The 22,954-nt window shown below is 34.6% G+C and overlaps 2 protein-coding genes and 1 pseudogene across 3 annotated transcripts; 2 read left to right on the forward strand and 1 right to left on the reverse strand.

The window, feature by feature from the left end:
• The first annotated feature begins 4,750 nt into the window (after positions 1-4,750).
• Positions 4,751-9,701, forward strand: LOC112755012 (putative pentatricopeptide repeat-containing protein At2g01510). Of its 2 annotated transcripts, none has more exons than XM_025802865.3 (3): positions 4,751-5,165; positions 6,856-9,581; positions 9,662-9,701. In XM_025802865.3, the coding sequence occupies exon 2, from the start codon at positions 7,132-7,134 to the stop codon at positions 9,577-9,579; it is 2,448 nt and encodes an 815-aa protein (XP_025658650.1). In that variant the 5' UTR covers positions 4,751-5,165; positions 6,856-7,131; the 3' UTR covers positions 9,580-9,581; positions 9,662-9,701. The 2 variants fall into 2 exon arrangements, with proteins under 2 accessions (XP_025658650.1, XP_025658652.1); XM_025802867.3 differs by having other exon boundaries at positions 9,669-9,701.
• LOC140172964 (phytyl ester synthase 2, chloroplastic-like) lies at positions 9,684-18,898 on the forward strand (annotated as a pseudogene).
• Positions 18,899-20,775: 1,877 nt separating this feature from the next.
• On the reverse strand, positions 20,776-21,682 carry LOC112755013 (uncharacterized). Its single transcript, XM_025802874.3, has one exon. It carries the CDS (start codon positions 21,525-21,527, stop codon positions 20,931-20,933), a length of 597 nt encoding a protein of 198 aa, XP_025658659.1. The 5' UTR covers positions 21,528-21,682; the 3' UTR covers positions 20,776-20,930.
• Positions 21,683-22,954: the final 1,272 nt, after the last annotated feature.

The following is a 22,954-nucleotide window of genomic DNA, read 5'->3' on the forward strand; positions in this document are numbered from 1 at the left end:
ACGGTGGAGACCACCTATAGAACCAAAATTTATTAGATATATGGGAATATAACTTTTTAGGAAAATCATTAATGTTAATGTAATAGCAGAAGAATTTACCATATATTTTATGTGTTCTGCGGGTTTTAGAGACAAGAAGTGGCATCTACTCCCCTCTAAATGAGTTTTATGGTCCAAGAGGAATATGGTATCGAACTCATTGCTTGACCCATCTTTGTTAGTCTTGATATGCGTCACCACTGATAACATTTTTCCTAAGCTCTTCTGTTATTTTCTTTTCTTTTATTGAAGTCTTGTACTTTTCAAAGGTGCTCAAACTCGGCTCCAAACTTATTTCTTTCGCATATTGCAATGTTGCTGCCACCCCAACATCCATCACCACCTCTATCAAACTTTTAATTTGTGTTATTGTTAGTGCAGAGCTTGGTGAACTTATGCCAAAGTCGAATGAAGGTACATCAAAGTCATCTTCCAAATGCTAAGGAGGGGAAGACTGCAAGGTGACAGAGGAAAATTTTCAAAAATAATAAAAAAAAGTATTATGATATAATATCAAAATTAATAAAAAAAAAATTTCAATAGAATTTACTCATTATCAGGAGCTTCTTGCTCTGATTTTCTTGCCGAAGTTTTTGTGGGGACTTGCCGTTCAGGTTGTGGAGGACAGTTGAATTACATAGTAAAGTATTTCAAAATGAACCAAAATTATTATGATATGGCAACGAAATAATAAAAAGGATTTTAAGTAGAACTTACTTATTAACATAAGCTTCTTGCTCTAATTCCCTTGCCAAAGTTTCTGCGGGGCTTGCTATTAAGGGGGCAGCTGGATTACACAATAAAGTGTTTCAAAATGAACCGAAATTATTATGATATAGCATTCCTCATTAATAGAAGCTTTTTCTGTTTGAGTTATAAAGGGATAGAGGTAAAAGTTTTTTCTTGTTTTAGCTCTTCCTCAAGAGAACTTGAAAACGCAATTGCAATAGGAACTCTAATGAAGGTAAACAAGAAAGGAGTTAACATGCAGTAAAGTAAATTAAAAATTTGCACTAAATGAAATCTGCACATTAATTAGAATAGGAAAGTAAATTGAAAAACTCACATATCCAGAAGTTGAGATTGACTTTGTTTTCAAACTACAAGGATTTGTTCTTCGCGATCAGGCATTAGCTGTTGGGCTACTCATAGTAAATAAAATTCCGTGTCAATAATTAAAAAAAATATTATTACCTAAATTTAATAGAACAATGTAAGTATATAAACTTACAAAGTTGGAGGTTGTAAACTATGTTTTTTTCTTTTTTTCATGCCATTTTTTTCTTGTAAAAAATCTAACAGAAAATTAAGGGGTATTTTTTCTAAAAAAAAAGATACAAAATTAAAATCATCAACCAAGATATTCTAATTAAAAGCAAAAGAAGTGAATAAATGTTAAGAGAAATTAAATGGTATTGCTCGGTGCGTTTACAAACCCTTCCAAGCTTGTTTGTTTTTGAAATACAAGTTCATTTTCACTGCCCAAATTTACAGCTGGCAGTCTAAGATGAATCCGGTTGAACAACTTTTCTTTTTTTTTTTTTTTGCTTATTTTTTGCTATTCTTTGTGGTTGTTTTCGTTTTTTTTGGTGGTGTTTTTTGTATTTCTTCTTCTTCTCTGCAATACATACAAAATATTTTTGTTAAAATAACAATATATAATTTTAAATAAATAGATAGTTTCTAATAAGTCATAGTGAGAAGCATACTTATATTCAAAATCAATTTCTTCTTCCGAAGACAAATGCAAGATGGCAAGTTTTTTTTTCTTTCTTCTTTTTTTTTCCTTCGTTTTTCCTTTCTTTCCTTCTTTCTCTTCCCCCTCAGCTCTGCTCTTTTTACGATGTCCTAAAACAAAAACTTATTTAATTAGCACAATAATCTAGAAACAACTGAACCAAAATTTTAAGGGGAATATTTTCTTTTAGTTAATTACCATTTCATTCTTTGCCTCAAAGGCAATCCTATCAACCAGCCTCTTCCATGCCCAGTACGCCACCCATTGTGGTCTAGGAGTATCATCTTCTGCTGCGTCAGCGAACATTGATTCATGGAAATAGATAATCATCAACACAAAGACGCAACCTTCAACTGAAAATTTCTCTCTTGCTTTCTGGGCTTTGATCCCCTTTATCAGGAAGCTGAGCACATGAGATGCTCAATTCCATTCTTGGACTATGTCTACATGAAGGACAGATGACATATGGACTGGGGGAGATTTTGCTTTGTTGTCGGCAACAAAAAGTAATTCTAGATAAAGAGGATGAATATCCTATTGAATTTCAACAGGTTTTCCTCCCCCTTTAAAAGTCATCTCCAGCACAAATTTTGTCAAAGACACAAAAGTAAAACCCTTGAAGCTGTCAACAATTTTCTTTTGCTCCTTATTCAGTTTGTTATACACTTTTTCAAAAAAATTAGCCCCTACAATAGCACCAGCACCGAAATAGTTTAATATAAACAAATTAATATAAAAATAACAGCAAAACTTTATTGATAGAATATAGTAGAAAAGCTTTTTTTTTACTGCTTGAATTTAGGCCCAGTGCATCTCTTATCTTGGCAGGGGTTATGTAGCTTTTCTCATAGCGTGTCTCCAAGAATCCTTTATAGAGTTCGAAGGAAAGTATCAATTCCGTGTGAGACATTCAATAATGGAATATGTCTCAGTACACCAAATCCCATTTCTTCGACGATAGCTTTCTGTCGATCACTCATGTTGGCGAATACGTCGGCTATCGTTCTCGTTGAGCATCTTAAATCGTGAGGTTTTTATAAGGATTTGAAAAATTATGTCATATGATATATTTATAATACAAAAATAGAGTTGATCTAATGTGTATATGTTTACATCGTAAAGTGTCTTCTCCTTTTTTTGAGATGGTCTTTTTTGTCATTTTGGTTGTAAGGAATAAAAAATTTAGTCAATACTTAGCAGCAGTATCAAGTGAACCTCAATTAATTCACAAATAAATCGAAATTAGGTCAGATTTGAACAAACAGTCAAAAAAACTCGATCACCAATAAAAACACATCGAATTCATTTCTGGATCCAAATAACCTCAAATAAACTAAGAAACGAACTGAAATTATTTAATGGTAGCACCAGAAAAAAATCAAAACTAATAAAAATGTTAGCAAAATATTACAGTAAAAAAAATTATATCCTAACATTCACTAAAAAAGGAGAACAAAAGTAATTACCAAGTACTAAACATATCACTTGACAAGAATTGTGCATTGTACACAAATCATGCTTCTCTACCATTATGTGAAACATAACAAGGCTATAGTGAAAGATAAAGTTCACTATGCCATCACAAAAAGTATAGTACTTAATTGACCATGAACATTAAAATGATCCCAAAGTTTTCACTAAAATATACATACACATAATTAGCAACTATTAGTAAATCCGATTGAAGATATCCAAGCAGCACTTTTTGATATGAAAATGCTCAAACTATTAGAGTAAAGAACTACTTCATGTAGCTAACAATATAATTTTCATGAATGCAGAAGAACCTTACAAAAAAAATGGAAACCCTAGCAAAAAACATGACATATGACATCATTTTCCTTGAAATGAACCGAAATTATTTATCAGAACCAATATAAATATTAGCAAAATGTTATAGCGAAAAAAAACTTTATATTCTAACATTCATTAAAAAAGAGAACAAAAATAGTTATCAAATACTAAACATATCCCTTGACAAAATACGATTAGAGTAATGACTAATGAGTGATAAGAAAATTACAACCAACATATATATCGTAAGAAAAATTGCATCTTATTATAAATTATTCAAGTGTATACAACTGACAAATATCAGAGTTATAACTAACTAAACAAGTACACATGAACAAATTCAGCAAATTCAAGCGAAATGAAACCAAATAAACCTCAATTAAACAAAGAAATGAACTAAAATTACTTAATAAACCAAAATTACTTGATGAAACAAAACCAAATCAACATCAATTAAAATGCAGCAAAACTACTACAGTTTCATTCGATGCCATAATTACAGAAAAAAAAAACAAGAAAAATTGAATCAGAGAAACTTGATCTACTAAATGAAGATCCACTAAACCCTAAACCAAACTAATAGAAATGCGAAAAATGCGAAGGAGAAAACTAAACATAATAAACGCAGCACCGGATTTTTCTGTAGTTTTCGAATTCAAAATTCAAAAGATTTTTTAGAGATTTTGGGAGAGATTTCAAATTCCTTTGTTGCAGTTTTGAGTAGGAGATATGAATGGTTTTTCATATTAGAGCGAGAGGTAACGTTTGTTTGGGGTTTTGGGCATGTGTTACACACTTTTTTAATAAAAGTGATTTTTTGTTGGTGTTGGGCTTACTTGGTTGGATTTAGATGGTAATAAGGCTTGAATATGTAGCAAATCTAAATGATTTTTCAAACACTTATTTTGTCTCTCTTTAAATTGTGTAGAAATATGTGTCTTTAAGAGGAATTTCTGTCTAGTTGTAAGTATAGTTCTAAAGATTGAATTGGATAGATTGGTTTAATCGATTAACCAAAAATTAATTTTTTATTGGTTCGGTTGAAATAAAAAAAACTATTTGATAAAAAATCGTGAAAGAATCAGTCAAAACGACAATTAACCGGTAAATCGATTGAACCGGACGAATTTTTTTAAAGATTTTCGGTTTTAATTTAAAAAAAAAAACCCAGAAAACCCCGCCCTCCTTTTTCTCTCTCACAAACGATGATACAAACCCTACCACCAAACCCTATCACAGGCTCAGAGTTGCAGCCACCTTCAAACCTCAGAACGCCACCACTATCGCCGCTGGCGGTGACAGCCAGAAGTTTCCGTCGTCACCTCTCGAATGTCTGCTCGGCTCTCTTCTCTTGGATACGCTTCTCCTCGACGTTGCTAAAAGGTCGATTCGGAGCTGTTGGCGTCGCCGTCTCTGTCCTCATCGTCAAGCCAGTCTCCGTCGTCGTCGTCGTCGTCGTCGTCGGCGCTGAACTCGTCTTCTCTGTCCTCTTCGTGAAGCCTCTGTCTTCGAGCCCTCTCTCTTTTCCTCTCTCTGTGTCCGAGCTCACTTCCCTTCCTTCCTCGCCGTCACTTCCCTTCCTCTCTCGCCGCTGGTATTTATGTTTGCTTATTTTGTTAATTTTGCTGATTCTGAGTTGCTGAAATCTGATTCTGAGTTTTTTTTTTAAATTTTTGTTAATTTTTGCTTATTTTGTTAAATTTTGATGGATGATGGCTGGTGGTGTTTTGTTAAATTTCCTGCAATAATTTTGTTATTCTGAGTTGCTGATTTTCTGAAATAATTTTGTGTTCTGAGTTGGGATTGTTGCTGATGTGATTCTGAATTTAGTTTGGATTCTTTGCTTAGTTTTTTTTTTTGGATTCTCTGGCTTTGGATGCTGACAAGATTTTGGATTCTGAGTTTTTGTTGAATACTTGATTAGTATTGAGGATACAAATGTAATCGAACAAGATTCGGTTCAAGAAAGAATGATAGAAGAGTGTTAGACTCTTGGTTAGTTAGTTATTCGGTTTTTAGTTCAAAATAATATGATCCGTGTGTATTGATCCTCAATAATTCTGTTCTCAATTCTAATTTCAATTGCAAAATCTCTAGTTGTTTTTTTTGGTGACAAAATCTCTAGTTGTTTTATTTTAATAAATAAACACTTTCTAAAAAGATTTCCTAATAAAAAGGGTGGCATTGTACTAAAAAGGAAAGGAATAAGGCAAGCAGTATGTTAATTTTTCAACCTTACCTTAAAAGAGTCCTTCCCCTGCGCTGCATTCTTGGACAAAAAAAAATGGAGGTGAAATCAAAATAATATAATTCTAAAAAGTAAGAGCAGCAAATCAAGTACACGTAAAAAGAGATATGTCTTTGAAATCATTTCTTTGTTTCTTATATCACAAGAATTCCTCTCTTCTTTCTTGTGCTCATCACCATTCTCTTCTGATTCTCTTGGAGTGCTTATCTTGATTGTCAAGCAATTGAGCTTGATTACAGTTTAGAAGTTAATTAAAAAAAATTTATTGTGAATTTTTAATGATAAAATATGAACAAGTTACCATGTGAAATGGTAAAATTTTGAATTTTATTAGTTTAGAAAACATTGAATTTGAATATTTGAAATTGTATATTGAATTTTTAATAATTTTATTGTATATTTAATTAAACCGGCTCAACCATAGTTTGACACCGGTTGGACCATTGATCCTCTCACTTGATCGGTTCAATGCTGGGTCGGTTCTCGCAACCTTGTTCTAAATGGATCTGGTGAGTTATTATTTATGAGTTACTTAACAAAAACATCAAACGTTTTTTGAAATTAGTATTTGAAATGTCAGGTGATATTAGTTAAATGGGGATCTGTTCGCAATCCTAGATTTACAAATGGCTACTTTGTCATTTCTGTGTGCAATGTTGCTTATCCTCATCTTTTGTTGTCTAATCCTTTATTATTCTACACAGAGATTAATTTATTAGCAAGCAAAAGGTAGTTAGTAAATAAGTTAAAAAATAACAAAAATTATATTGTGATAAACCTGTTATATTAGATTCTTTTAATTGTGTTCAAGAATTAATTTATTAATATAATACACCATTATACCTAAGCAGTTGGTCTAACTGTCTGACTTAGACGTTTTTGTGGATCAACTGGGAGACAGTTTCTCAATAACTAGGAGCCAGAAATCTGGAACTTACAGTGCACTTATTGATATTTTAATCCCCTTTTTCTCCTTGCATGTGTGAGTTCTTGAGTTGTATAAGATCAGAGGATTAAAGTTGTTGCTCTTCTGCAGATGGCGAGATATTGATAATACAAAGTAACGCACAGAGGAATCAATGCAGTTATAAAGGTGAAAATCTGTTCTTCACTTAATGCTTTTGGTCTATAAGCTTGCTACAGACAGTAGAAATTCAATTATTGGAACAATTTTATCAACAATAGGGGTATGTTGAGGAATTTGCTAAAAGGGAATGTTTGGGGGGGTACATTTGAAATTATTTATGGGTGGGTCATTGAATGAATCCTGACCCTTAGTAGTTTGAGTTGTTTCTTTTCTTCCCCTAATGACATGAAAGCATGTACCAAGAAAATCTCATGCCGAAGCTTTGCCAAATTGACACATCCAAAACCGCACCTTCATGTCCGAACCCCCATAGACGCTTCCATCATCAAGACAGGCTTCATGCCCCAAACATGCCGTTTCAATTTCCTGATCAGGGCCTGTGTTCAACGTGGCGAATTGCGCCGTGCTCGGAAACTGTTCGACGGAATGCCTCACAGAAACACTTTCTCTGCTAACATGATGATCATGGGTTACATACAATCTGGCGATCTTGCCACTGCAACTAACTTGTTTGATGGCATGGATGATCGCAATGCTGTTTCCTGGACAATGCTGATTGGCGGCTATGCTCAGAACAATAGGTTTCGTGAAGCCTTTGGTCTTTTTGTTGAGATGTGTAGGCATGGAGTTGAACCAGATTATGTTACATTTTCCACTCTCTTATCTGGGTTCACTGAGTTCGATTCTGTCAATGAAGTAACCCAGGTTCATGCCTATGTCGTTAAGTTGGGGCATAATTCGGCCATGGTAGTTTCCAACTCATTGCTTGATTCTTACTGTAAAACCCGCAGCCTCGGGTTAGCTTGTCAGCTGTTTGAGCACATGCCTATGAAGGATTCTGTCACTTACAATGCATTAATGGCAGGGTATTCAAAAGAGGGGTTGAATCATGAGGCCTTAAACCTGTTCTTCAGGATGCAGGATTTGGAGTTTAAGCCTACAGAATTTACTTTTGCTACAGTTTTGTGTTGTGGGATACAGTTGGATGATATAGAATTTGGGCAACAAGTTCACAGTCTTCTGCTGAAGACTAATTTTGTGTGGAATGTGTTCGTGGCAAATGCTTTGCTTGATTTCTACTCGAAGCATGACCGGGTTGCTGAAGCACAGAAACTTTTTAATGAGATGCCAGAGTTGGATGGCATCTCTTACAATGTACTTATCACATGTTATGTGTGGAACGGAAGATTCAAAGAATCTATTGAACTATTCAGGGAGTTACACCTCACTAGATTTAACAGAAGGCAATTCCCATATGCTACGTTGCTGAGCATGGCTGCAAATGCATTGAACCTGGAAATGGGTAGGCAAATTCATTCCCAGGCTATTGTAACAGCTGCCATTTCAGACAATATGATTGGGAATTCTTTGGTTGACATGTATGCTAAATGTGACAGATTTGGGGAAGCAAATAGGATTTTTGCAAATTTGGCTCTTCAAAGTTCAGTTCCATGGACAGCCCTGATCTCGGGTAATGTTCAGAAGGGACACCCTGAAGAAGGTATAAAGCTATTCATTGAGATGCAAAGAGCTGAAAAGACTGCAGATGCAGCTACCTATGCCAGCATCCTAAAAGCCTGTGCAAATTTAGCCTCACAGGCTCTGGGAAAGCAGTTACACTCACACATAATTAGATCAGGATGCCTTTCAAATGTATTTTCTGGGAGTGCACTGCTTGACATGTATGCGAAATGTGGATCCATCGAAAATGCACTTCAAATGTTTCAAGAGATGCCAGTTAGGAATTCAGTCTCCTGGAATGCACTGATTTCAGCTTATGCACAAAATGGAGATGGTGAAAATACTCTTAGGTCATTTGAACAAATGGTTCATTCAGGTCTGAAACCAAATGCTGTTAGTTTCCTTAGTGTGCTGTGTGCATGCAGCCATTGTGGTCTAGTTGAAGAAGGATTGCAATACTTCAACTCCATGACTCAAATATATGAAGTTACTCCTAAACGAGAGCATTATACTTCAATGGTCGATATGCTGTGTCGGAGTGGGAGATTCGAGGAGGCAGTGAAAATGATGGCTCAGATGCCTTTTGAACCTGATGAAATAATGTGGTCATCAGTTCTAAACTCCTGCAGAATCCATAAAAATCAAGAGTTGGCAAAGAAAGCAGCAGACCAATTATTTAGCATGAAGGAGCTCAGAGATGCTGCTCCATATGTTAGCATGGCCAATATATATGCAGAAATTGGTGAATGGGAAAATGTAGGGAAGGTGAAGACGGCCATGAGAAGCCGAGGAATTAGAAAAGTGCCGGCTTACAGTTGGGTCGAAATCAAACACAAAACTCATGTTTTTTCAGCAAATAACAAGTCTCACCCACAGATGAAAGAGATCACAAGGAAGCTTGATGATCTGGAGAAGCAAATGGAGAAAGAAGGGTACAAGCCTGACTTAAGCTGTGCCCTTCACAATGAGGATAACGAACTGAAGGCAGAATCCCTTAAATATCACAGTGAATGCATTGCCATTGCATATGCACTGATCAGCACCTCAGAAGGGTCACCGATTGTAGTAATGAAGAATATAAGAGCTTGTACAAATTGCCATGCTGCAATCAAGGCAATATCCAAGATAGTTGGTAGGGAAATCACAGTGAGAGATTCAAGTAGGTTCCATCATTTCAGAGATGGAATCTGCTCCTGTAGGGACTACTGGTAGTGGTAGGTTGCAATTCAAAATCATGTTGCTTGTTTACTTCTTATTCTTAAATAAAACTTTGTAAAAGTTGGTCATCCTGAAGTTTTCAGGAACACATGATGAACATGCCTGTATTTTCTTTATCCGGGCTTCTGAGTTCTCAGATTGAACTTTCTTTTCACTTAAGAGTATTGAAAGTCTATTGTTGAGAGATTTAGGCTCTTGCTGATATATTACCAAAAGAAACACTTCTGTGGAAGCTGAAGCTGCTTAGATCAGCTTCTGCATATGCCAACTCACGCCTTCATGCTGTAAAAGCTCAGGCTTTGATACTATCCAGGTTCATACTCTTTGACACTGTCAATCTCATATCAGTTGTAATTTAGGATCATACGTACTTTGTTAACTTATAACTTCGTGTTTACTTAGCAGAAATGCTTTTCTTTTTCAATAAAAATATAAAAAAGTAAAAACTTTGTTGACGGATTTTTACTTTGAAAACATTATCTTGATGAAAACACTTAAGATTAACTAAGTTTACTGAAATGCTTGACTTCTGTTCATTCTTCAAATATTGGTGCACCTTTATTTTTTCTGGAATGTGGAAACTGAAACTGAGGTTCATCATTTGTCCTCTTAGTGAAAAAGACGAATTACTACCTAGCAAAGAGGAAGGCGAAAGGCTACGTAAGTTATTAGCTAACTCTGAGCTATGTAAATTTGCAGACAGTGGATATTTCCTATTCCTGGTATGATTCCCTCCATTGCTGTTTTTCTTCATCTAACATTCTTGTACTTGTGGAGTAAAGATATCTAATATGTTATGGAAAGTCTTAATGGATCCTAATATGGTGCCTCTGTTTTCCGCTAGCAGGAAGGCAATATTGACCTGGTAACAGTCATCAAGGGAACTTCTTTCTACTGCTGTGTAAAGAAGCATGATTATGTATCAGATTATATACCGCCAACACCTACGGAATTCAAAGAAGTACTGAACTCTTACAGGTAAATATTATGATAAAGTTGATCATATAAGGCATCAACACAGTTAACAAGTCTGCAGTGTTTAAACAAGCTTATCATGTCAAGTTGATGTCTTGGTGAGTATATATTCATGCTATATGAGATAAAGTTTAAAATCTATCAGAAATATATATGGTACTCCAAAGTGGGAAACTTGATTGAACTTGCTAATATCTTAGTTGGTCAAATCATGTATCTATGCTATATCTTCAGATGTGCAACCATGCTTTCTTGATTCATCTTCTTTCTTTTCTTTTTATTTTATTAATTAATAGAAGTTGCAATCATGTCCCCTTTCACTTATAATGCTTGCAGGCTATTGAACACTCTGACAAGTCCTGTAATGTTGTCAACTTTGGAGGATGGAACAATTGTAAAGGTCCTTGCTGGACTTCCTTCAGAGGGACCTGTTATATATGTTGGGTATCACATGCTGCTCGGAATTGAACTCGAGCCATTAGTTTCTCGAAGTTTGACCGAAAGAGATATCCTTGTTGAGGGATAGGACATCCATTGATGTTTAGGAGAAATGATGCTGGACTACTGCCAGATTTAGCTTCTTTTGATTCTCTGAGAGTTATGGGTGCTGTTCCTGTTGCTGCAACTAACCTATTCAAGCTTTTGTCTTCCAAGTCTCTTATCTTATTATATCCTGGAGGGATGCGCGAGGCTCTTCACAGGAAGGTAAATTCCAATATGTAGTTTTCTTTTTTTGGCAACAAGTTATTGCCATCTTTCATATTGAAACAATTGCTCGTTTTACTCCCTCTGTTCTGGCTTCTATACCATCTTGGACATGAAAGAGCATATGAAAATGTGAATTGAATGAGTTGTCACTAACTCAGTATACTGAGAAACATTTATTTGAGTTTATTTAATAGTGTAAGAATTGAAGTGTTTGAATGTATTGTATTATAAAATGTACAGGGAATCAGCCTCTTTATAGAGAAATTACAGAAATAGAAATAACTAGAAAATAGGAAAGAAGGAAAAAATACTAGCCTAAAATAAAGGAAAGATTTCTAATCATAAAATCCCTAAAATTAAGCTAAACCCAAAAAGGAAAAGATTTATAATTAATTCTATTTACATAAGATTCATAAAAGGAATTAGGAATCTGATTTTGATTTGATTTAGTCAACACTCCCCCTCAAGCTGGCTTGAAGATATCATTCATTGACAGCTTGCTTATTATGCTATCAAAAGTCTTCTTGGGTAATCCTTTAGTTAGAATATCTGCTAATTGTTCCGTGGTTGGAACATATGAGATGCAAATCTGTCCTCTCTCAATCTTTTCCCTGATAAAATGCTTGTCAACTTCAACATGTTTAGTTCTATCATGCAACACTGGATTATGAGAAATGGAAATTGCAGATTTGTTGTCACAATACAACCGCATTGGTGGAGAAATGGAAACTTTTAGTTCTCGTAGGATTTTCTCTACCCATATTGCTTCACATATTCCATGAGCCACTGCTCTAAACTCAGCTTCTGCACTACTTCGTGCCACAACACTCTGTTTTTTACTCCTCCAACTAACCAAGTTTCCGCCAACAAAAGTACAATACTCAGATGTTGACCTTCTATCCATGATATTCCCAGCCCAATCTGCATCTGTATAAGCTTCTACTTGAAGATGTTCATGCTTTTTATAGAGTAATCCTTTCCCAGGCGACCCTTTCAAGTACCTTAGGATTCTAAAGACAACATCCATGTGTTCTTGACCAGGTGAATGCATAAACTGGCTTACCATGCTCACAGCAAAGGCTATATCCGGACGTGTATGGGATAAATAGATTAGCCTCCCTACCAACCGCTGATATCTCCCTTTGTCCATTACATTTTCTGGTTCAGCTGGCTTCAATTTTAAGTTAGGCTCTATAGGTGTTTCAGCAGCTTTACAACCAAGTAATCCCGTCTCTTTTAAAAGATCTAGGATGTACTTTCGTTGGTTCATAAAAATGCCTTCCTTAGACCTTGCAAATTCAATTCCAAGGAAGTATTTTAATGAGCCAAGTTCTTTGATTTCAAATGCTTTGGCAAGCTTCTCCTTCAAGTCTTTTAGCTCCAAAAAGTCATCACCTGTCAGAATAATGTCATCCACATATACAATTAAGATGGCAGTTTTATTAGCTGCTGAATGCTTATAGAAAAGTGTATGGTCAGCTTGGCTTTGAGTATAACCAAGTCCCTTCACCACCATTCCAAGTCGTTCAAACCAAGCTCTTGGGGATTGTTTCAATCCATAGAGAGATTTCTTTAGTTTGCACACTTTATTCCTCCCTAGTTCAGCTTCAAATCCAGGTGGAAGTTTCATGAACACCTCTTCCTCTAGTTCCCCATTCAGGAAAGCATTCTTTATATCCAATTGGTGTAAAGGCCAATTGTAATTCGCAGCAAGAGATAAGAGAATCCGCACAGAACTGAGTTTGGCAATTGGAGCAAAAGTCTCTCGATAGTCTACTCCATAGGTTTGTGTATATCCCCTAGCTACTAACCTAGCCTTATACCTCTCTATGCTTCCATCAGCATTGCATTTGATGGTAAAAACCCACCTGCAGCCAACCAATTTTGTATTCTGTGGCAGATCTACAATCTCCCAAATTTCATTTTTCTTGAGTGCATGCCACTCTTCCATCACTGCTAATTTCCAGTTGGGATCATCTAGTGCTTCCTCTATGTTCCTAGGCTCAAATAGATTTGTAATTTTAGAAGTAAAAGCTCGATGTTTTTGAGAGAGATTTTGGTAAGAGACATAATTGGAAATAGGATGGTTGGTGCTGGTTTTAAGTACCTTTTTGGTGCAGGTTCTGGTTTCTTTCTTAAGGGCTATTGGCAAATTATTATTAGAAGTGACAATTTCAGATTTACCTGGAAGTTCCTGAAGTACTACAGTTGAGCCGTCTTCCGGGTTTTCAGATTGGGTTGGTACAGAGATGATGGGCTGGTCTCTAGTCTTCTTGGGATATTTCCGAACATAACACCGAAGCTCCTTTTCTTGTGGTATTTCTTTTCCTGTTTGGATTCCAACTAATTCTGGCACAATTTCAGAATTGGTTTTCACATCTTGTTTTGCAATTGTTTCAGAATTTACTTGATTAGTGAAAGTTGTATCCTCAATATGTAAGATAGGAGTAGGTAAAGGTTCATGCAAAAAATTTTCTTCCCTTAGACTCTCCCCTTGAAGAGAATTTTTTTGAAAAAAGGTTTCATGTTCCAAAAAAGTAACATCCATACTTACATGAAATTTCTTGGTGTGTGGATTGAAACATTTATAACCCTTTTGACTTGGGGAATAGCCAATAAAAATGCATTTTTCTGCCCTTGGATCAAGTTTACTTCGATATGAAGGTGTATGTAAAAACACAGTGCAAGCAAATACTTTTAAAGGTAAGTCAGAATGCAATCTACATGCTAGAAAATTCTTTTTGAAAGTATCCAACGGTGTGCAGTAATTTAACACACGTGTGGGCATTCGATTTATGATATAGGCTGCTGTTAGAACAGCATCTCCCCATAAATACTTTGGAACATTACCCTCAAACATAATGGCACGTGCTACTTCAAGAAGGTGTTTATTCTTCCTTTCAGCAATGCCATTTTGTTGGGGTGTATTGGGGCATGTAGATTGATGTTGAATACCTTTCTTTTGAAGAAATTCACCAAGATTTTTATTAAAGTATTCAGTGCCATTATCACTTCTTAATATTGAAATTTTTGTGTCAAATTGTGTTTCTACCATTATTGAAAAATACTGAAAAATTTTAGAAACCTCAGATTTTTCATGCATGAGATAGATCCAACATAGTCGTGTGTGGTCATCAATAAAAGTTACAAACCATTTTTTTTCAAATTGAGTTGTTATTTTCGATGGACCCCATACATCACTATGAATCAAGTGGAAAGGTTTAGATGCATGATAAGGTTGAGAGTAATAAGGAACTCTATGACTCTTTGAACGAATACAACTTTCACATTTAAGTAAGGAAGAATCAATATTTTTAAACAAACTTGGAAACAAGTGTTTGAGATATGGAAAACTAGGGTGTCCTAGTCTATTGTGCCAGAGAATTATTTGGTCCTTTATAGGCATAGAACTTATACCACTAAATCCTTGAGCTATTTTATCCTCCGAAATATCCTCAAAGTGATTAAGCCCATCCATCATCTTAGCACTGCCAATCATCTTCCCCGAAGTCCGGTCCTGAAAAATACCATGAGTGTCAAAGAATGTCACAGCACAATTGGAATCCTTGCAGATTTTACTAATAGAGAAAAGATTACAAGAAAGCTTTGGTACATGTAGGACATTTCTTAGGTCAATGTTTTCGGACAGTTTAATTGTACCTTTTCCAGCAATAGATGAAAAACTACCATCAGCAACTCTAATTTTTTCATTTTCAAAGCAAGGAGAATAAGTTTTAAATAAAGGGGAGAGGCTGGTCATATGGTCAGATGCACCTGAATCGACAATCCATGGTGCATTCAAGTTTGAGGTGCAGTTAAGGGACATAGGAATACTAAAATTACCTGTTTGAGCCAAAGAACCACTAGGAGTACTAGACACAGAACTGGAATTTAACAGCCTTATGAGCTGCTCAACCTGTTCCTTACTCAATGATGATTTTTCAGCCTCATGAGCAGTTGGGGTAGAGCGTATTTTGAGACCAGGTTTGCTGCCATTAAGGTGTGCTGGTTTTCCATGAATCTTCCAGCAGGTTTCTCGGGTGTGACGAGGTTTATTGCAGTGGTCACACCAAAGATTGGAGGGGTGCTTCTAATTTGATGAACTTTTTAAGTGCAGCAGGTGCCACTAAAAGTGCATTAGACTCCAAAGAGGTCTGTTCAGTCTTGCCTTTTCCCATCATCATAGCTCTACGAGTTTCCTCTCTTCTAACTTCAGCAAATACTTCTCCAATTGAGGGTAGGATTGCTCTTCCAATAATTCTGCCACGAACTTCATCTAGCTCCACGTTGAGGCTTGCAAGAAACTGGAATATCCTCCCTTCTTCCACTGTTTGTTGGTGGTGTTTGGCATCAGCGGCTGAATTCCACTTGTAGTTATTAAAGTGGTCAAGATCCTGCCACACCCGCTTCAATGTGTGGAAATATTTGGTGACATTGTCACCCCCTTGTTGAATTTCTCTAGCTTTTAGAGTAAGTTCATAAATCTGGGATTTATTCCCAAGATCAGAGTACATCTTCTTGACACTATCCCACAATTCTTTGGCTGTGGTATAGTACATGTAGTTACTGCTGATATCCTCCTCCATTGAGTTCACCAGCCATGTCATCACCATGGAATTTTCGGTATCCCACACATGATATTGTGAGTCAGTGATGTTAGGCTGGCTTCGCTCACCGGTGAGATATCCAATCTTCCCTCTTCCACGGATATACATCTGAACTGATTGAGACCACCTAAGGTAGTTTGACCCATTGAGTCGAAATGTGGTGATCTGAACTGAATGGGAGTCACCACTAACTAGTATCCGTTGCTCAGATTTTAAATCTGATGGAGTAGGAGTGGTGTTCTCCTTCTGTTCAGGATTAATGACTGAGGAACTGTCAGCCATAGCTATAAATCAGAGGCACAGTGCAGAGATCCTGCTCTGATACCAAATTGAAGTGTTTGAATGTATTGTATTATAAAATGTACAGGGAATCAGCCTCTTTATAGAGGAATTACAGAAATAGAAATAACTAGAAAATAGGAAAGAAGGAAAAAATACTAGCCTAAAATAAAGGAAAGATTTCTAATCATAAAATCCCTAAAATTAAGCTAAACCCAAAAAGGAAAAGATTTATAATTAATTCTATTTACATAAGATTCATAAAAGGAATTAGGAATCTGATTTTGATTTGATTTAGTCAACAGTAAGGGTTTTACATTGTTATATATGTTGGGTATCACATGCTGCTCGGAATTGAACTCGGTCCATTAGTTTCTCGAATTTTGACCGAAAGAGATATCCTTGTTCGAGGGATAGCTCATCCATTGATGTTTAGGAGAAATGATGCTGGACTACTGCCAGATTTAGCTTCTTTTGATTCCTTCAGAGTTATGGGTGCTGTTCCTGTTGCTGCAACTAACCTATTCAAGCTTTTGTCTTCCAAGTCTCATATCTTATTATATCCTGGAGGGATGCGCGAGGCTCTTCACAGGAAGGTAAATTCCAATATGTAGTTTTCTTTTTGGCAACAAGTTATTGCCATCTTTCATATTGAAACAATTGCTCGTTTTACTCCCTCTGTTCTGGCTTGTATACCATCTTGGACATGAAAGAGCGTATGAAAATGTGAATTGAATGAGTTGTCACTAACTCAGTATGCTGAGAAACATTTATTTGAGTTTATTTGATAGTGTAAGAGTTTTACATTGTTATTAGATACTTACCTTTGTAAGACTTGGATATTTGCTAATATGGTAATGCATATTTGGATATTTGCATTAAACATATACTGAACATTTTAATGATTTTCAGGGTGAAGAATACAAGTTATTCTGGCCTGAACAATTAGTTTGTTAGAATGGCAGCTTGATTCGGAGCTAAAATAGTACCTTTTGGATTGGTACTGTTGGAGAAGATGATCTTGCTGAGGTAAGCTTGGATCTTTGCCGAGCTATAATCATTTTACTTTACAAAGTGATTGTGCCCTTCAAGTGCTTGTCATGGAGACAAAAGCATGACCATATTGTTTATGGATGATGGGAGGATTTAATTTTGATTCATTAATCATATCTTATACTTCAAGGATTTTGACTTTTCAGGTGACTGTTAAGTGTTAACTGAAGAAGTTTAAATACTGTGATACTACATTATTCAAAAAATTCAATGTAAGATGCATAGCAGATAAAAATTGCACCCTGAACTTTTTGCATGTGTATTTGAATGTGGAGAGGATCGAATAATGAAGGCTTTGCAATTAGTGGGAAGGAATATATTTAACATTTTCTTTTATATATTACTGAATAGAAGAATTTAATTTGATAACCTATCACTAAACTCTAAACATAAACATTTTCATTTTAAATTACTGAATAGTCCTAAAGATTTATGAGAACTATGAGCTTCTCATATATTTCTGACGATGTTTTAGTCTTGTAGAATAGTTAGAATACAGGAAATACGTCACCTGCATAAAACATTCTTGTCAAGAGTTTCCTGATATATAATACGTTCATTCTTTAATTTCATTCTACGTCTTCTGTTGATGCCTTGAACATGGACTTATACCATTAACACCAACCTGCATTGGTCTTTTCAGGTTGTTCTTGATTATGATGACTTGGTCAACATTCCTTTATTCAAGTCTCTAATAGAGAAGCTCACAGCTGAGTCTATCCCTTTGAGGTATCTCCATTTTTTTATTTTCCTTTTAAATTTAGTTGTTCATTGTGTGGCATGATTCATATTACATTAAGAGTCACAACTTAGTATTTGTAAACTATATCGTTATATCTATTGAACCTTCTATAGATGCCATCTTACACATATAATTACGTATTTGGATACACATAAAATCTTCTTAAACTGCATATCAAAACTAAATTCTTATTTATGTCCGACATTTTTAAAGTTTAGGACTGATGCTACTGGTGAGGTGGCAAATCAACAAGTACATATGCCTGCATTCTTGCCTAAAGTTCCTGGCCGTTTCTATTATTATTTTGGAAAACCAATTGAAACTAAAGGTATGCTCAAGCCATGAAATTTGGTGGTAATTATTCAATATGTGATCTGTTACTCTAACATACGAGATAAAATGAGTACATAAAAAATTTATATGATATTGACTATGGCAGATTAAATTTATATATAGATATATTTTATGTTTGTTTGACAGGTAGGAGCATGTGCTGAAAGACAGAGAGAAATCTTATGAACTATATTTACAAGTGGAATCCGAGGTTGAGAAATGTTTGGCTTATTTAAAGGAGAAAAGAGAAAGTGACCCTTACGGAAACATAGTGCCTCGGCTATTATACAAGGCCAAACATGGTTTTGATGCTGAAGTTCCAACTTTCGAAATTTGAATGTTGGAAACCAAACCTGTTGGTGTCTTGTCTGTCTGTCTTGCTTTCTTTCTTTCTTTTGTTTTTTACCTCCTCCTCTTTTAATTGGTCAGATGTGCATTCCCCTATGTAAAACGAAAATGAAATCATCCATTTTTCTTTTTCCTTTTTAATAGAACAGTGCAATAATTCTTGGTTCAAATCAATAAGAGGTGAATGCGGGTTTCACGAATGTAATATAGTAATAGCACTATAACCAATTATTATATACCAAATTTTGTTTTATTTGTTTTCTTTTAATTTTTGTAGATTGTGGTAGGCTGGTAAGCTATTAAGATTTAGTTATTTGCATATAAATGTTGGTGACTTGCAGGTTGATGGGCTTATTAGTTGCCACTTCAATGGCGGCATGGCAACGGGTTTTAAAAGATTTCTACGTAAATTGTATTAGGCTGATTAAAACTCCATAGTTTACAAGGTTTCATGAACGTATAGAAACCCCTCTAAAGATGCCAAGTACCAGGTTTATTTACGATGTACGCACTATTGTAGGATACTGGATTTTATAACCAAATTATAAAATTAAGATTCTACAGCGACTTATAAACTAATAGAAATTTCTAAATAACCACCTGAATTTATTCAGAATTAACTAACCATGTAACTAACCATAATTAGGGCCTAATTGCTGGCATACGGTAGCATATAGTTAATACTATGGACTATAGTTAGATCATAGATGTGTAGTCAGTTGCTCGTTTTAGTATTAACACTTTAACAGTAGAGCAGTTATATTAGTTGGTTTGCTAATTGTAATATGTAGGGAGTTTAGCGCCTTTAGATGTAATAACTAGTATATCAATAACGTGTATATTGATTCACTCTTTTATTTATTAAATACGTATAAAAATAACAGAAAAAATTGTCGTGAAAATAACAAAATTGAATTAGGTGAGATGATAAGTGGTTTATAATTTAACTAAAAGATATTGGGTTCAAATTTTAGAGAAAACATGTTCAATGAATTATACATAACGAAGAGTATTTTAGGAGACAAAAAAGTTGGACACCAACCCTCCTCATATTCCCATATACATAATAGGAAGAATTTCAAGTGTATCAGGTATACCGATATTCTAAAGTATAAATCTTATTTTAAATCCTAAAATTTTGAACCCTAAAATTTTGAACATTAAATTCTAAGTTTTAAATTCTAAACTCTAAATTTTGAAATGAATTTTTTTAAAATGATTCTATACAATTTCAACTCGAAATTGAGAGAAAAGAAAATAACTAATGAGTACTATTTATCCTGCTCAACATAGTCATCAAGGATAAATAGACCCAAAGCATTTTTAACACAAAACAAGAAACTACACTACTAATGAACAGATCAAATTCAACCACATATATAACCCAAAAACAACACCAGCCATAAACATATCAAAATATCAAAGTTACTTGCATTTGCATCTTATACACATAATGGAACGCCCTATCCACATTATTCACTTTCTTTTCCATCAAACACCTCTGTTCACGTTCCCCTGCAAACAGTTATGAAAGAAGGGTTAGGTGTAGGTGTAGGTTTTTGTAATATGGAGAAAAAACAATCAGTCTACTTAAATTCTTAAGCTTAAGAAGTCTCTTAAGAAAGTTTCTCAACCAAAGTTGCTTTCAGTTCAGGAAATTTGAAATGTAGAACTCTCCTTCAATCTATACGAGGCATAATGCATGTGAAATGTATTTGTTATTTATTGGGTATATTTTTTTAGTAAACACCCCAATTGACCCTCAAACAATTTCTTCAGATTAGGCACTTTGATCTCCAATAAATTTTTATTCTTTAAAAATTCTGAAAATTACTTGTGTGAATTTCATCTTCCTTTATTTTTAGCAGAATCGACACCGATCATCTACAGAAGGCATACAAACAGACCTATGTTCTTCACATTCAATTTTATCTTCTCCCAAGATTGTTGCATGGTCAATTCAACAAGGAAATCAATAAAATTTGGGTTGTGTAACCTTATAGTTATTCTTACTTCTGCCAAAATTTCTCAACCCCAAAACAGGGGCTAAATCAATGACAAAACATCTAATTAAGAACGATAAAGCATTAAAACAAATTGGAGTATTGGACCATAGCATCTCCAACCTCGAATTAGTAGCAGAACTTAGAAGCAAAAAATTACTAATTTCATATATTAAAAAAAAGTAAGTAAACTGTTACAAAATTCTCTTCCAATAACACCATCCTAAATCAAAATGCAAGGTAATATAGAAATCCTCATGGTAAGGAACAAATAGAAGTACATATTACAAAAGTTTGCTACTTTTTCTTGAGAAACTCATCGGGAACAACCTTAAGCTGCTTCCTCTGCTTAGAATTGGCAATTCTCTTTAACGTATTAGGGTTCGTAATCTTCTGAAATTTGGTACCAGATCTCAAAATATTCTCCTGCTTCTTCTTCTCTCTCTCTTCCCTCTTCTTCCTCTTCTCAACCTTGTTCACGCGAATCTCCTCCTTTAGCTCCGTCATCCTCTCTCTATACGCCTTCTTGATCATCCTCTCCCTCTCCCTCTCCTCGAACGTCGTGCCCTTCCTGCTCACCTGCACCGACGAAGCCCTCTGCCTCTTCGCTTGCTTCCACTTCCGACCCGAAACTTTTCCGGCGATCACTCCATCGTAGGTCGGCCGCCCGAACACCGGCTTGTTCGGGTCGTCGGATGAAGGTATGGCGGATCTCTTGGCTGGTGGAGGAACGGATTCGTCGGTGTCCATTGAAACTGTGCCGCAATTTTCGTTGGTATTCGTGTTGATGCCGTCTTCGGCGTCAGCTTGAGGTTGGGACTGTTCGCGCTTGCGCTTGTAGGTTTTGCCGCCGAAACCCTCGTCGAGGCACCGGAAATCAACCGTGCACGCCATCGTTGTGGTAAAGTGTGATGTGCAACAACGAAACCCTAAACCTTTGCGGGGAACAGGGTTCAGAAAGATGTGAATCTTATCTCACGTTATATATAAGTATTTGGCTATTTTTTTTTTTTTTAAAATGACATTCCCTTTTTTTCAGAAATATAACATTTTTTGTTGGTGACTAGAAATATAACAAATTAAATATATAAAAAAAATTATATTACGTAAAATATATAAAAATTTTAAATTAAATATTTTGTGATTTGAAATATTTTATATCATAAAATATTTAAGATAAATGAAATTTATTATAATAAATATTTTACTATTATCATTATTATTTAAATTAATTAAATAATTATAACTAAGTTTTATGTAATTATAATTATTATTAATAGATATTTTGATAAAATAAATTAAAGTATATGTTATTTTAATTTTGTAGGGAGAAAAATGGATATTTTATAAGTTATTCATTTTATGAATTTTTTTTTTTGTATTTTACAGTTATTTAATGATCCTTGCCAACAAAAAGTTAGGATTTTTTTATTTATAAAATAAAAAAATTATTATTTTTCTCAACGTGATTTTTGAACTTTAATTTTTTAAATACGATTTTTTTTTATTTAAGCAAGTTTGCCGCACTATTTTAATCCATTATCATCATATCTAAATAGTATATAGATCTACAAACAGTATATACTATATAGGAATACACAAAAATACACGGACAACAAGTATGGTTTTTTCAAAAAAAAATTTAATTATAAATTAAAAAAATAATAAGCCATATTTAACAATGGCAACCATTGTTATCGTCTCTAAAAATGTATAGGTATACCGGAATAAGCAATATTTAACAAGAATTTTTTTAATTATAAATTAAAAAAATAACTATTTCTCAAAAATAACAAGGATTGTTATTTGTGTACTTTTTGTTTACTCTTATGTACTCTGAAAACGATAAGAATCGTTACCATTGTTGATATATTTGAAGTAAATTATTTTTGGAAAATAATTATTTTTTAATTTATAATTAAAATTTTTTTTGTTAAATATGACTTATTCTCTATGTATTTTTAGAGACGATAACAATAGTTGTTATTATTAAATTAAAAAAATCCTTGAAGAAGCTATGCTTGTTGTCTGTGTATTTTTGTGTATTCCTATATACTGTTTGTAGATTTATATACTATTTGGAGATGATGATAATGGATTAAAAAGTGGAATTGAAAAAACTTAAAAAAGGGAATTCGCTGGGGTTTAGGCGAACTCTATAAAATTTATAGAGTTCGCCGGGGTTAGGCGAACTTGCCAATTTTTATGGAGTTTGCGCGGTCCGGCGAACTTGCTTAAATATAAAAAAAAAAAAAATAGTATTTAGGAAATTAAAGTTCAAAAATCATGTTGTGGGAAATAATAATTTTTTTTATTTTATA

Source organism: Arachis hypogaea, chromosome 16 (assembly GCF_003086295.3).
Source record: "Arachis hypogaea cultivar Tifrunner chromosome 16, arahy.Tifrunner.gnm2.J5K5, whole genome shotgun sequence".
NCBI lineage: Eukaryota > Viridiplantae > Streptophyta > Magnoliopsida > Fabales > Fabaceae > Arachis > Arachis hypogaea.

What these genes read in the sequence shown, in the direction of transcription:
- LOC112755013 (XM_025802874.3), bottom strand. Translation starts at nt 21,527, where the DNA reads ATGGCGTGCACGGTTGATTTCCGGTGCCTCGACGAGGGTTTCGGCGGC.
- LOC112755012 (XM_025802865.3), top strand. Translation starts at nt 7,132, where the DNA reads ATGAAAGCATGTACCAAGAAAATCTCATGCCGAAGCTTTGCCAAATTG.